Below are 12,992 nucleotides of genomic sequence, written 5' to 3'. Positions count from 1 at the left end.
GGTTATGGCTCTACCCCGTCACACACAGAGCAGGGCCCGTGGGGTGGGGGGGTTGGGGCGCCACACCCTGTCACACACAGAGCCGCAGGGCGATCAGGGGGTTGGGGAGCTCCCCCCATCAGGCACAGAGCAGGGCCGATCAGGGGGTTGGGGCGCCTTCCCCTGTCAGGAACAGAGCAGGGCAGATAGGGAGGTTGTGGCCTCGCCCCCTGTCACACACAGAGCTGCAGGGCGATCAGGGGGTTTGGGCGCTGCCCCGTCATGCTGATCCCGGTGCCGGGAGGCCTCGCGGCTCCGCTGATCCCGGTGCTGGGAGGCATATTACCCTTTTACTATATAGGATAGAGGCCTGGTGCACGTGTGGGGGCCAGCTGGTTTGCCCTGAAGGGTGTCCTGGATCAGGGTGGGGGTCCCCACTGGGGTGCCTGGCTAGCCTGGGAGAGGGGATGATGGCTGTTTGCAGCTGGTCACACACCCTTCAGGGTGGGGTCCCCACTGGGGTGCCTGGCCAGTCTGGGTGAGGGGCTGAGGGCTGTTTTCAGGCTGGGACTGAAGCTCCCAACTGCTCCTTTTTTTCTTTCTTTTTTAAAATTCTGGGCCAGCTTTAGCTCTGAGGCTCCAGCTCTGAGGCCTCTGCTGCTGAAAAAAGGTATCTGGTTTGTTTCAGTTCTATAATTGAAACTCTGTATCACTTCCAGCTCTGAGATCCCAGCTCGCTGAAAGCAGGTTTCTGGGGTTTTGTTTAGCTTCTATATTTGTTACAATGTTTTTTAAACTGCAAGCTCAGAGGCTGGCAAGGCAGACGGGGAACGTTGGTTTCCTCCGTCACTGAAGCAATCAAGCCTCATGTTAGTTTCAAGCTGCCTGGCTGCCGGCCGCCATCTTGGCTGGCAGTTAATTTGCATATTGCCCTGATTAGCCAATGGGAAGGGTAGCGGTCGTATGCCAATTACCATGTTTCTCTTTTATTAGATAGGATATAATTTTTAAAAAGTGCTAGGCACACGATGTTATGTGCTGGAGGATTTAAAGAAGAGGTGACCTCTGTCCTAGTATAGCTTACTGTCCTGGCAGATATTACAATGATTTATGTCATCTGCTGGGTATTCCCATTGATTTAAGATTATTAAAAACGTTTCTGCATTGTCTTATTTAGTCAACATTTTATTTGCAACTTTTCAGTCATCTCAGGTTCAGTTTCTTTTGACTGCTTGTTTTCTTCATTTTCCTTTTATTCTCATCTAGTGACTTTCTGTTGGAAATTGGAAATTATAAATGATGTAGAGCTTTTGAGTTTTATGTTCCTCCGAATACATATTTTTGTTCTAATAGACAATTAATTTGGTCTGATAGGCTATTTTCTTTGAATAGGCAGTTAATTCAAGCCCTAAATCCTGTTTTCCCCTGTGTGGACAGCAGTTACATCTCTGCTTAGTTCTCTCAGCTTCCAGCTGCTGCTTCCCCCAGGCCATGTAGTGAGCTATGGGTTGATTCTATGCATTGATTTTGGTTCTTGGTTCTCTGTGAGTTTCTTCCTTTTAGGATTTTATCCCTAGCTTTCTACCTGCTCCACAAGCCTCTAACTCTGTCCTATGAACAGGTAAGCCAGTAAGGCTGCAGCTTTCTGCTACCTGTGAATTGGGAGATGCTCTCAGGAAAGAGCCGAAGTTTACAAACCTCACAGGTTGTAGTGAGTTTTCCAAGCTGAGATTCTTCTCTACTTTTGCCTTTCAGTCACTCTCCAGTGTCTTCAGATAGTGGCTTTTATATGTTTTGTCCAAAATGTATAATGGTTTTGTTTGGGATGATTAGTTCATGCAAGGTACTCTTACATCTTACCGTGAACATTATCTTTAATAAAATAACTAGAGGCCCAGTGCACAAAAATTTGTGCACTTGGGGGTCGGGGGTTCCTAAGCCCGGCCTGTGCCCTCTTGCAGTCTGGGACCCCTCGGGGGATGACCACCTGCTGGCTTAGGCCTGCTCCCCGGGGGATTGGGCCTAAGATGGCAATCAGACATCCCTCTGGCAGCCCGGGAGCCCTCGGGGGATGTCCACTTGCCAGCGGGGAGCAGACCTAAGCTGCAGTCAGACATCCTTAGCAGTGCTGAGGAGGCAGGAGAGGTTCCCACCACCACCGCTGTACTGGCAGCCATCAACCTGGCTTGTGGCTGAGCAGAGCTCCCCCATGTGGGAGCACTCTGACCACCAGAGGGCAGCTCTTGCATTGAGTGTCTGCCCTGTGGTGGTCAGTGTGTGTCATAGTGACAGTCATTCCCAGTCTTTCTGCTGTTAGGGTCAGTTTGCATATTACCCTTTTACTATGTAGGATAGAGGCCTGGTGCACGGGTGGGGGCCAGCTGGTTTGCCCTGAAGGGTGTCCCGGATCAGGGTGGGGGTCCCGCTGGGGTGCCTGGCCATCCTGGGTGAGGGGCTGATGGCTGTTTGCAGCTGGACACACCCCCTTCAGGGTGGGGGTCCCCACTGGGGTCCCTGGCCAGTCTGGGTGAGGGGCTGAGGGCCGTTTTCAGGCTGGCCAGCGACTGAAGCTCCCAGCCTCTCCTTTTTATCTTTTTTCTTTTTTTATTCTGAGATTTATTTACCTTCTGTAACTGAAACATTGTTGCCGTCACTGGCGCTCCCAGCTCTGAGGCCACGGCAGGCTGAAAGCAGGTATCTGGGTTTGTTTAGCTTCTATAATTGAAACTCTGTTGCCATCACTGGCGCTCTAAGCTCTGAGGCCCCTGCTGGCTGAAAGCAGGTATCTGTGGTTTGTTTAGCTTCTATAATTGGAACATTGTTGCTTTTGGAGCTCAGAGCCGGGCCGCAGCAGGTGGGGAACATTGGCTTCCTCCATCACTGGAGCAAGCAAGCCTCATGTTCGCTTCAGCTGCGTGGCTGCCGGCTGCCATCTTTGTTGGCAGTAAATTTGCATATCACCCTGATTAGCCAATGGGAAGTGTAGCGGAGGTACGGTTAATTACCCTTTTTGTCTTTTATTAGATTAGATAGCACAATTGTATATTTATTTTAGTTGATATTAGTACTCTTACTATTTTTAATATTCAGCATAGTGGTCACAGAAGTCTTCTAAAGTTTTTGATCAAGTATGTTGTGGACAGCATAATGCTAGTTTGGATTGTAGTAGGATCAGAAGAATGATAATGCAATAATTAATAAATAATAATCCTACATAATAAAGAGCTAATATGCTCATTAGACCAAACAGCAGAATGACTGTCTGGATGACTGCCAGATGACCGTCTGGATGATCTTCTGGATGAAGCCAGGGCTGCAACGGCCGAGCCCCTTGCACGAATTTCGTGCATCGGGCTTCTAGTACAATAATAAACTGTGTTTTTGTATTCACAACTGTAAACCTACTTTTGCCCCATCCTGTATTTATTTTATTTCCAGCAATATTGCTAAATGATCTAATTAATTATAATAGTTTTTTTAGCCTCTTGGATTTTCTAGCTGTGTAATCATATTTACAGAATTATGACATTTTGGCTCTTTTTTTAAAAAAAAATTTATGTTTATTATTGTAAGTATTACAGATATCCCTCTTTTCCCTCCATTGACTCCTCAATTCCACAACCACCCCAACCTAGGCCTCCATTGCAATTTTCTGTGTGCATGGGTTATGCATATAAGTTTTTGGTTAATCTCTTCCCACTCCACTCACCTTCCCTCTGAGATTCATCAGTCTGTTCCATGCTTCTATGACACTTCTGGCTCTTTTGATCTATCTACTGCTTCTTAAATTCTTCTGACCTTATTTCATATGCTAGAACTGTGAATTTTAAATAAAAACGGGTAAAATTGGTACCTGTTTCTTATTCTGATTTTACTAGGAATTCTGTTAGTTTTTTAGCATTTAATAGGGTTGGGATTGATTCTGGTACTCTTATGTTTAGGATGTGTGGGGGTTTTTTCCCCCAGGAATAATTGTTGAAATCTCTGGACATTTTTTTAGTATAGACAGTCTTGCATTTTCATATGTTAATGTAATTAATGATATTGCTAGATTTCCTACTGTTGTATCAGGCTGTGTTCCTGGAATAAGTTCAGTTTATCATAATGGCTTATTATTTTATACTCTGTTAGATTAGATTTGCTAATATTTAGTTTAGAACATTTGTATCTATACTCACAAGTATGGTTTGTATTTTTTTTCAACATGTGCCAACTATGTTAGATTTTGGTGGTAGAGCTTTATCGGTGTTGTATAAAATGAATTAGAAAGTTTTCCATATATGCTCAAGGACAGTTTGAGTAACAGAAATATATGTTTCTTTTTTTTGAAATTTGATTTTAGAAAGAGGAAGGGAAAGGGAGAGAGAGATAGAAGCATCAATGATGAGAGAGAGGAAGGGAGAGAGAAAGAGAAAAAAAAAATTGACCTGTTGCTCCACCCATCTATGCATTCATTGGTTGACTCTTGTATGTGCCCTGACTAGGGATCGAATCTACAATATTGACATATAGAAATGATGGTCTAGCAACTGAGCCACCTGGCCAGGGCTAAATATAGATATTTTTAAATTTAGAATTTTATGTACATTCTAGAGGCCCGTTGCATGAATTCATGCACCAGTGGGGTCTCTTGGCCTGGCCTGTGGGATTGGGCTGAAACCAGCTTTCCAACATTCCCTGAGGGGTCCCGGATTGCGAGAGAGCACAGGCCAGGCTGAGGGGCCCCATCAGTGCACTACTGGGGCCAGAGAGGGACGTGGGAAGTTGGCCAGCTGGGACCACTGGAGGGCTCTAGGGCGTGTTCAGCCCATCTTTCTCAGTCCCGATTGGCCGGACTCCAGCAGCAAGCTAACCTACCGGTCAGAGTGTCTGTCTCCTGGTGATCATTGCACATCATAACGAGTGGTTGAGCAGCCTTAACATATCATTAGCATATTATGCTTTGATTGGTTGAACGGCCAACCAGATACTTAGCATATTAGGCTTTTATTATATAAGATTGCCACTTACAATGTGATACACTGCCATTTGGGCAGAAGCTGTGTCTTATTTAATTTGCATTTTTTAGTTTTTAGCATAGTAAACAATACCATAGTTGGCTATTTTCCTTGGTTTGACTAATTCATAACTGTTATAGCACTTGATCATTTGTTTCACCAAGCTGTATGGTTCTATTTTTTTTTAAAATATATTTTATTGATCTTTTACAGAGAGGAGGGGAGAGGGATAGAGAGTTAGAAACATCGATGAGAGAGAAACATCAATCAGCTGCCTCCTGCACACCCCCTACTGGGGATGTGCCCGCAACCAAGGTACATGCCCTTGACCGGAATCGAACCTGGGACCCTTGAGTCCGCAGGCCGATGCTCTATCCGCTGAGCCAAACCGGTCAGGGCAACGGTTCTATTTAGTCTTATTTCTGACAGTTTCTAAAATGATGTGGAATGTCTCCTAATTTAGATTCAAAACAATATTTAAATAATTATGTGAAGTTTAAAGTTAATAGTTTATCCATAAGTTTCCTTTAATAGATGCATTATTTTTATGTTGGTTCGGGTGATTTTCCTGTTTAGTAATATGAATAATAGATATTCTATTAGTATTTTTCCTCTGAATTTAATGGAGTTGTTTTTTCAGATTACTTGACTATTCTTTAGAATAGCTCTGAGCAAATTATAGCTCCTGAGCCAAATCCAATCCACTGCTTTTTTTTGTAAATAAAGTTTTATTGGAATACAGCCAGGCCCATCTATGTATGTATTCTCTATGGTTGCTTTCACACTACAAAGGCAGAGGTAAGTAGCTGTGACAGATGCTATATGGGTCACGGAGCTTAAAATATTCAATTTCTGACTTTTTACAGAAAAAGTTTGCTAACCCTTACATTACAACATTAGAATAGTGATTACGGATTGCCTTACATGCCTATATCCAGGCTCTTAAGGGAATCTTTGGACAAATTCTGTTTATGTTCACAAGTCATGTAGTCAGCATATTGAGGCACAGTTCTAGGTACTGGAGGCACAAGGGGGAAACAGTGGACAAGGCACATATAGTCTCTGTCCTCGTGAAGCTATCATTCAAGTGTAGAGGAAATAGACAACTAACTATGAAGACTTCCCTCTTAAAATATGTAAATCTTTCTTCCTTTCTGATGAGATAATTCACGAATTTATTAACAAAATATTATATTGACATAAGTTTCCTAGTTATAGTGAATCTTGGGAAGTATAACATGGGATTTAGTGTCCATTGTTACTGAGACTTATTTTCTTCTTCGGTGAAATTTGCAGAGGTCACTCTCCCTTTTGGGTTATTTGGGTTCTTAATCTATAAGGTAACCTAAGTTGAACTCCTCACTGTGGCTATTGGGGCTCAATAAATATATATAAAATTCATGTCAGATTTTTTTGTTAGAGAAATTCAATGCTAAAATAAAAAAAAATGATAGCTAACATATTTCAGGTACTCTCCTAGATAGTTTACATATCTTACCTCATTTACTCCTCTTAATAATGCCATGAGCTATTTATTATAATTTCCTTTTTCCAGAGGATGAAAGCTTTGTTGAGAGAGGTGAGGTGAAATAGTTAAGGATGGAGTCTGCCCTCATTAGCATCTTAACCTTGCTGACTCCAGGACTGGAGTTCTTGGCTATTATTGTTTGCTTAATACTTTTTGAGATTTGCAAATAAATGTTTTCAAGTTGACATTACCATAATGGACCTTTAATTTTACTAGCTGCTTCATCTTCTTCCCTCCCTCCCTCCATTCCCTCCCTCCCTCCATTCCCTCCCTCCTCCTCCTCCTCCTCCCCCTCCTCCTCCTCCTCCTCCTCCCCCTCCTCCTCCCCCTCCTCCTCCTCCTCCTCCTCCTCCTCCTCCTCCTCCCCCCCTCCTCCTCCTCCTCCTCCTCCTCCTCCTCCTCCTCCTCCTCCTCCTCCTCCTCCTCCTCCTCCTCTTCCTCCTCCTCTCTCTCTCTCTCTCTCTCTCTCTTGTTATTGTTTTGTTTTTTTGTGTTTTTGGGGGGCATGATTATTGACATTGGAAGATATAGGAGATAATTTTCTCCTCCTTTTTCTTTGTGTATGTGTACTTATGTGTGTTTAAGATAATGTAAACCAGAAAAGTGGAAGAGAAGGATTCTGCAAAAATAAAACCCAAGAATACATAACACAGCAAGGAAGAAAGCGATTGATTTCACCGGGAAGCTCACAAAGTACATCTGCAGAGCAAGACACAGGAAAAAAGTGCAGAAATGCTGATCAGGAAGAGTCTGTCATTTCATCCAAGGTGATTTAAAAAAAATAATTATCTGATTGTTTTCTTAATCAGATATTCTAGATAGCAATTAATTATATGTGGTATGCAGCAAGGAAAAACCAAAATTGCTTTTTATTAATGAGTTTATGAAGTTTACAAAAAGAAAAATTAGCTCATATTTTGCTGACTTGCTGACAATATCCTTTAATATAGTATTTGCATTGTAGAAAACAAAGTTACTTAGAAATTTTCAGACTGGGGAAAAGGTAAAGACCACCTGACTGTGGTTATCATTGGAACCTCCATTATTAAAAACTGGCCTTTTCATATTATATTGGTTATTCTCAAATGGCATGTAACCACTTTTTCCTTTTCTTTTTTTGTTTTTTGTTTGTTAATCCTCACCCGAGGATATTTTTCCATTGATTTTTAGAGAGAGTGGAAGGGAAAGGGAGAAACAGAGAGAGAAATGTTGGTGTGAGAGAGACGCACCAATTGGTTGCCTCCCACACATGCCCCGACCCGGGCCCAGGATCCAGCCTGCAACTGAGGTACATGCCCTTGACCGGAATCTAACCCAGGACCATTCAGTCTGAGGGCCCACACTCTGTTCACTGAGCCAAACGGGCAAACCACCTTTTTCTTGATGAGTATTCAGAGAACAACTAGTGGGCTAATTCTTACTAGCCTGTTGCAGGATTACTTCTGGGCTAACTTTTAGTATATATAAACCTTCTCTTTCAGTTTCTGCTAACTTACTAAAATAGTTTGGATGACTTATGCATTCTTTAGCACTGAGTACTTAAAGAAAATTAGGCCTATATTGATGCATATAACAGGAGAGGAAAAAAAGATATCCCTGGGGCAGAAAGGTCAGATATTCTTCCTCTTGGTAGAGGGGTGGCTTCAGATGCAGTTTTCATGATCCTGTAGACCTATGGCTGAGCTCTGTGGTCCTCGTCTTTTTAGTCTCCACAAGAGCCGAAGGAGTGGGATTGGTTTTAGGATAGTGTGCACTGGAGTGATTGAAAGGCCAGTAGCCTTCCCGAGGGTCAGGTCTTTTGTAATATTCCCCTCACTCCTGCCTCCTCTCCACCAGAGCAGATCCAGATTTTCATTGGATCCTTCTTTCAGCTAGAGAGGTGGGGTCTAATAACTATAGCCAGAACCCCTTGCTTGCTTTTGGGGTCAAGTTTAAGAAGTGAAAACAAAGTGTTTTCTGACTCAGTGTTTTGCCCACAAAAGCTTATAAGGTAAAACTTACTTACTTTGAGACCTAACATGCTCTACTATCTGAACATATTATTATGACTGCCTTTATTTTCCAAGAAGAGAAGTTTATTTTTTCAGAGTAAAATCTATAGTATACATGTTTTACTATGTTTATTTCAACCCATCAGTTTGATAATCGCAAGTACTACTTTCACAAACACCTTCTTAACTGATAGATTTTTAGAGAGGAGCAGTAAACAGGGCCAAAATATTTGAGGTATTTGTGAGATTTTGATGACATCAAGGTAGTATTCAGCTAGGTCCCAGGAATGCCTGAGCTCTACTTGGCCAATTTTGTTTCCTTATCTTAGGGTTTTTGAGGGAGATTCAGCTCTCATAGCACAGGAGAAACAGGGCTCAAGGTTTCAGTACCTTTTCATAACCTTTTATGCAGGGCTTTCTGATAAAGCTGGGCTGGAGGTGAGGACTTAGACTGAGACCCAAGAAGACCTTTCTAAGCCCCACCCTCCATCCCCACCCAGTTTCACTCTTAACTGGCTTGCAGCTGGTCCTGAATGGATATCTGCAGTGCAGGAGCAGGTGAGAGGGAAAGTTACAAGAGTGAAAACAGGAGGTTGGGGCTGCCTATTTATACTGTAATGGCATGAGGTTGCCAATTATATGGGACTAAGAACAGTTTGGCCAGGCCTGCAGAGTAGACTTGGGTCAGTTCACTTGGGAAGAATCAGTCACATTTTCCTGGGAAAGAGAAAGAAAGGAGGTGGAGAGAAGGGGCAGAAATCACCTTCCCTCACTGGGCCCTACTCCTGAGATTCTGATTCAGTTGTTCTGTGCACATCTGTATTATTTTAAATAAACATTTTCAGTTGTAATGTGTACACAAGGTTGAGAGCTACTGATGTACCATCATTCAACACCTTGGAGGTAACTGGGCCCAAGAGCACATTGCTAGAGACCTTGGGCTCAAACATAGGTCTTTTCATTTTGGGTACAATGGATTTCTCTACCATACATATGAGACTGTCTGCAAGAGTTTTGTGGCTCTATAACTTCTGATAAGGCAGCGAATTGCTCTGAAATAGTTCATTTTTCATCAGTTTCCTTATGTCACCCCTTACCAGTTATGTAATTATCTAATTGGGGATTGAAAGGAGGGTGCTTGAATTTATGAACTTTAACAGAAATAATGGTATGTCCTGTACACAGTCTAATTAGGACTGGGTTGTAAATGACAGAAGGAAGCCTAACTGATTCAACGTAAGCAAAATGAAGTGTATCAGCTGTCTATTGCTGGGAAACAAGCTACCCCAGCACTTAGTTGCTTAGCAGAACAATGATTTATTATCTCTTATAATTCTGTGGATTGGTTCAGCTCAGCTAGGCAATTCTTTTATGACACAATTTTGGTGTCAGCTTGACTGTATCCAGCTGGGAGCTCAGCTGAGGCTAAAGCATCCATGGTGGCTTCACTCTCAGGAGTGGTGCCCCAGCAAGGATTGATGGGATGACTGGGGGCTGGCTGGGCCTCCCTCCTTCCACTTAACTATTAAGTAGTCTAAACTGAGAATCTGTGCCTGACAGAGTGAAAGAAGAAGCTTTCAGGTCTCTGAAGGCCTAGAACTGGTACATGATCATTCTGCAGCATTCTTTTGGTCAGAAGAAGTTAGACCAAAACTACTTCTTAGATTCAGGGGAAGGGGATTAGACTCCACTTGTCCAGTGGAATGATTTATATAGAAGGTATAGGTGGGATTATTGGCAGCCATCTTTGATGACTGAATCTCACACAAAGATATAGGAATAATTCAATTTCCAGAATGAAAAATAGCAGGAACTATATAGATCATAAGGACCAGCCAGAGACTTGTTCAAATCAGGTTGGTCTATGGTTTTCTTATTTTTGCTTCTTGAATTATTCTTCACTGCTATTGACAGGCTTTATTCACATGGTCTACAACATGGTCATGGGTAGCTTTAGGCTCATGCCATCCCATTTTTTAAGTTAAGAGAAAAAATATCCACAAGAGTGTCTTGTTTCTGTGGTTGCTTTAGTGTTAAATTCTAGGAACTTGGATAATGGAATCTCCATTTTGACCATTCATAGTGGTCAGAAAGATGAGGCAGTATTACCCGTTTCTCAGTCATTTGATAATGAATGGAGGAAAGAGGTCTATGAAGAAATGAACGATATACATTATACTTTTTAAAAACACTATAGTTAGATTTGGATAAATTCAGCGAGCAGGAAAACAACTGGTAGTTTGCTTAGGATGGTTGAGATCAACCTAACAAATGAGGAGACTGGAAATGGTTGGGAACATTGGGGTACACCCTAGGCAGGGGCAGGAAAGACTAAGTTAACCTCTTTTGAAGGAGGTATTTGAGTTAGGTGTTGAAAGATGGCTGGCCTGTTAGCAAGTTCGTTCGGTGAGGAGGAGTAATGTCAGTGAAGGGCATCGTTGCTGAGCAGAGAGAGGTGCAGACGCAAGGAAGTGTGTGGTCCATTGATGTCTATCACACTGCAGTGTCTTGTGTGTGTGTGCATGGATGTGTGTGTGGATATGCATGGGCAAGAGCTGAGGAGGAAGCTACAGAACAAATCAGAGTGAAAGCCAGATTAAGTAAGAAATCAGGACTGTATTTTATGGCTTCAGATACTTTTTGAAGTGTTTTGAGTGAGAGTTATGTGGTTAGGAGTGTGTAGCAGCAATATGTAAGATGGAGGCGGGACCAGCCTAAGAACCTGCCACAGGCGGCCACAGGGAATGAAAGCCTGGACTGGAATGGTGCCATTGGGACCAGAGAGAAGTAGAGAAATGTGAGAGACATTTTGGAGATAGAATGTGAACAAACCTGATGACTAACAGAATATCGAGGAAGAGATTGAAAATGTTCTTAACAGAGCAGTAGACATGGCAGTTGGGGAAGAGATGGGAGGACTTTCTTGGTTTGAGGCAGTGGTGATGAATCTATGAAAGCCATCTAATAGAAATGAAAGTCTGTCTCATAAGAGAGAAAAAAAAATCAGAGCTAAAGAGTTCTGTTATGCCATATTATTTGGGAGCAACTTGCAAATGCACCTGTATTTCGTTCAGAGCAAATGGAGTATATGTGGAGGAGGGTGCTTTGGTGATAAGAACCATTTCTAGATATACTCCCTGCTCTGTCCTCTGTATGCAGCTTCCCTCTGTGATAATAATTGCTGAAACAAATAAGCTGGCTGTTAAGTACCTCATTTCTCTATAGATAGATGTCTGCTGTGGAGTCTTAACTCATTTTTCTTTAGGGAAATGGCAGGGGAGATAAAGCCTATAATGCTTACTTACACAGCTATTTCTTAGGAAAGGCTGAATTCCCCAGAGCTCCTAAGTATTGGTTTATTAAATCAAGGAATCTTATACCCTTTGCTCCTGATTGGTCATTTGGGTTAGTACCATTTATAGCATACTTCTGATCAGTCCCATAGAAACGTCTTTTCATTTATCATTCATTCACTCATGCACTCAATACGCATTCATTAATAGTAGTAATGTAGTGGCATTAATTATGCTATTAACAATAACAAATGAAAACAAAAAACTACAACCATTTAGTGAGCTCTTATTCTGGGCTAGACCCAGCACTAAGATATTATTTCATTTAATTTTTAGAAAATCCTGGAAAGTAGGTTGATTATATATCTGGTTTATAGATTATGAGACCTGAGGTTCTGAGAGTTTAAATCAACTTGTTTAAAGTCAAAGGTTAAGAAATGGTAAAGCTGATATTCAAAATTCAATTTTTTTACTTCAAAGATTATTCTAATAATCATTATACTAAGCAGTTATATGCAAGGCAGTGTACTAGAATTTGGGATTGAAAGATGAATAATATGGAGTTAATAAGGAATCCTAGGGACATGATTCGAATCATAAAATAATGTGACCACACATTGATTTTTATGGGAGCTTTGAGGAGGACTACCCAAGCCAGCTGGAGGATTCCTAGGGAAGGGTTCCTAAAAGAAACGATGGAGATGAATCTTAACAAAAGAGCAGTAGGTACAGCCCAGGTGTAGAAGAGGTAGAGGTAGGAGTCCATCCCAGGTAGATGGGGCAGCAGGTATATGAGCAGGGGGGATACAAATGATATGTTGGGAGTTCTTAGTGCAAAGTAGGTGGCAGTGTGAGATGAGGGTAAAGTCAGAAGTGGGGACTAGTTCATAGAGGGAAGACCTTGAGATGTTTTCAGCCACAGAGATAATCCTGGCAGCTCTGCAGAGGAGAGATTGGAAGATAGGGGAAGAGGGAGGAGATTAGGGAATTAACACAATCAAGAAATAAAGAGAATGGGACCCAGGGCAGTAACTTTAAGGATGAAGCAAAGGCATTGGATTAGAGTAATGTATAGGAAGCAGAACTGTAGGACTTGTTGCTTGGATCTGGGGAAAGTGGAGGAAAGGAGGGAAAGATATACTTCCAAGGTTCTGGCTGGAATGAGTGGATAAGTTATATTGGCATAGCTATGGTACAGAATACA

General features: G+C 42.2%; 1 protein-coding gene across 2 annotated transcripts in view; it reads left to right on the top strand.

Moving 5' to 3' along the window:
• The window catches only part of APLF (aprataxin and PNKP like factor), a 61,793-nt gene that overhangs the window by 30,262 nt on the left and 18,539 nt on the right, over positions 1–12,992 (top strand). For both annotated transcript variants that reach the window (XM_036334292.1, XM_036334293.1), the window contains exon 6: positions 7,090–7,271. In XM_036334292.1, the coding sequence (XP_036190185.1) occupies positions 7,090–7,271 (182 nt within the window). The remainder of the gene's footprint in view (positions 1–7,089; positions 7,272–12,992) is intronic.

This window comes from Myotis myotis, unplaced genomic scaffold, assembly GCF_014108235.1.
Source record: "Myotis myotis isolate mMyoMyo1 unplaced genomic scaffold, mMyoMyo1.p scaffold_m19_p_14, whole genome shotgun sequence".
NCBI lineage: Eukaryota > Metazoa > Chordata > Mammalia > Chiroptera > Vespertilionidae > Myotis > Myotis myotis.
Note: the sequence above shows the minus strand (reverse complement) of the source record. Positions and strands in the feature narration are given on the sequence as shown.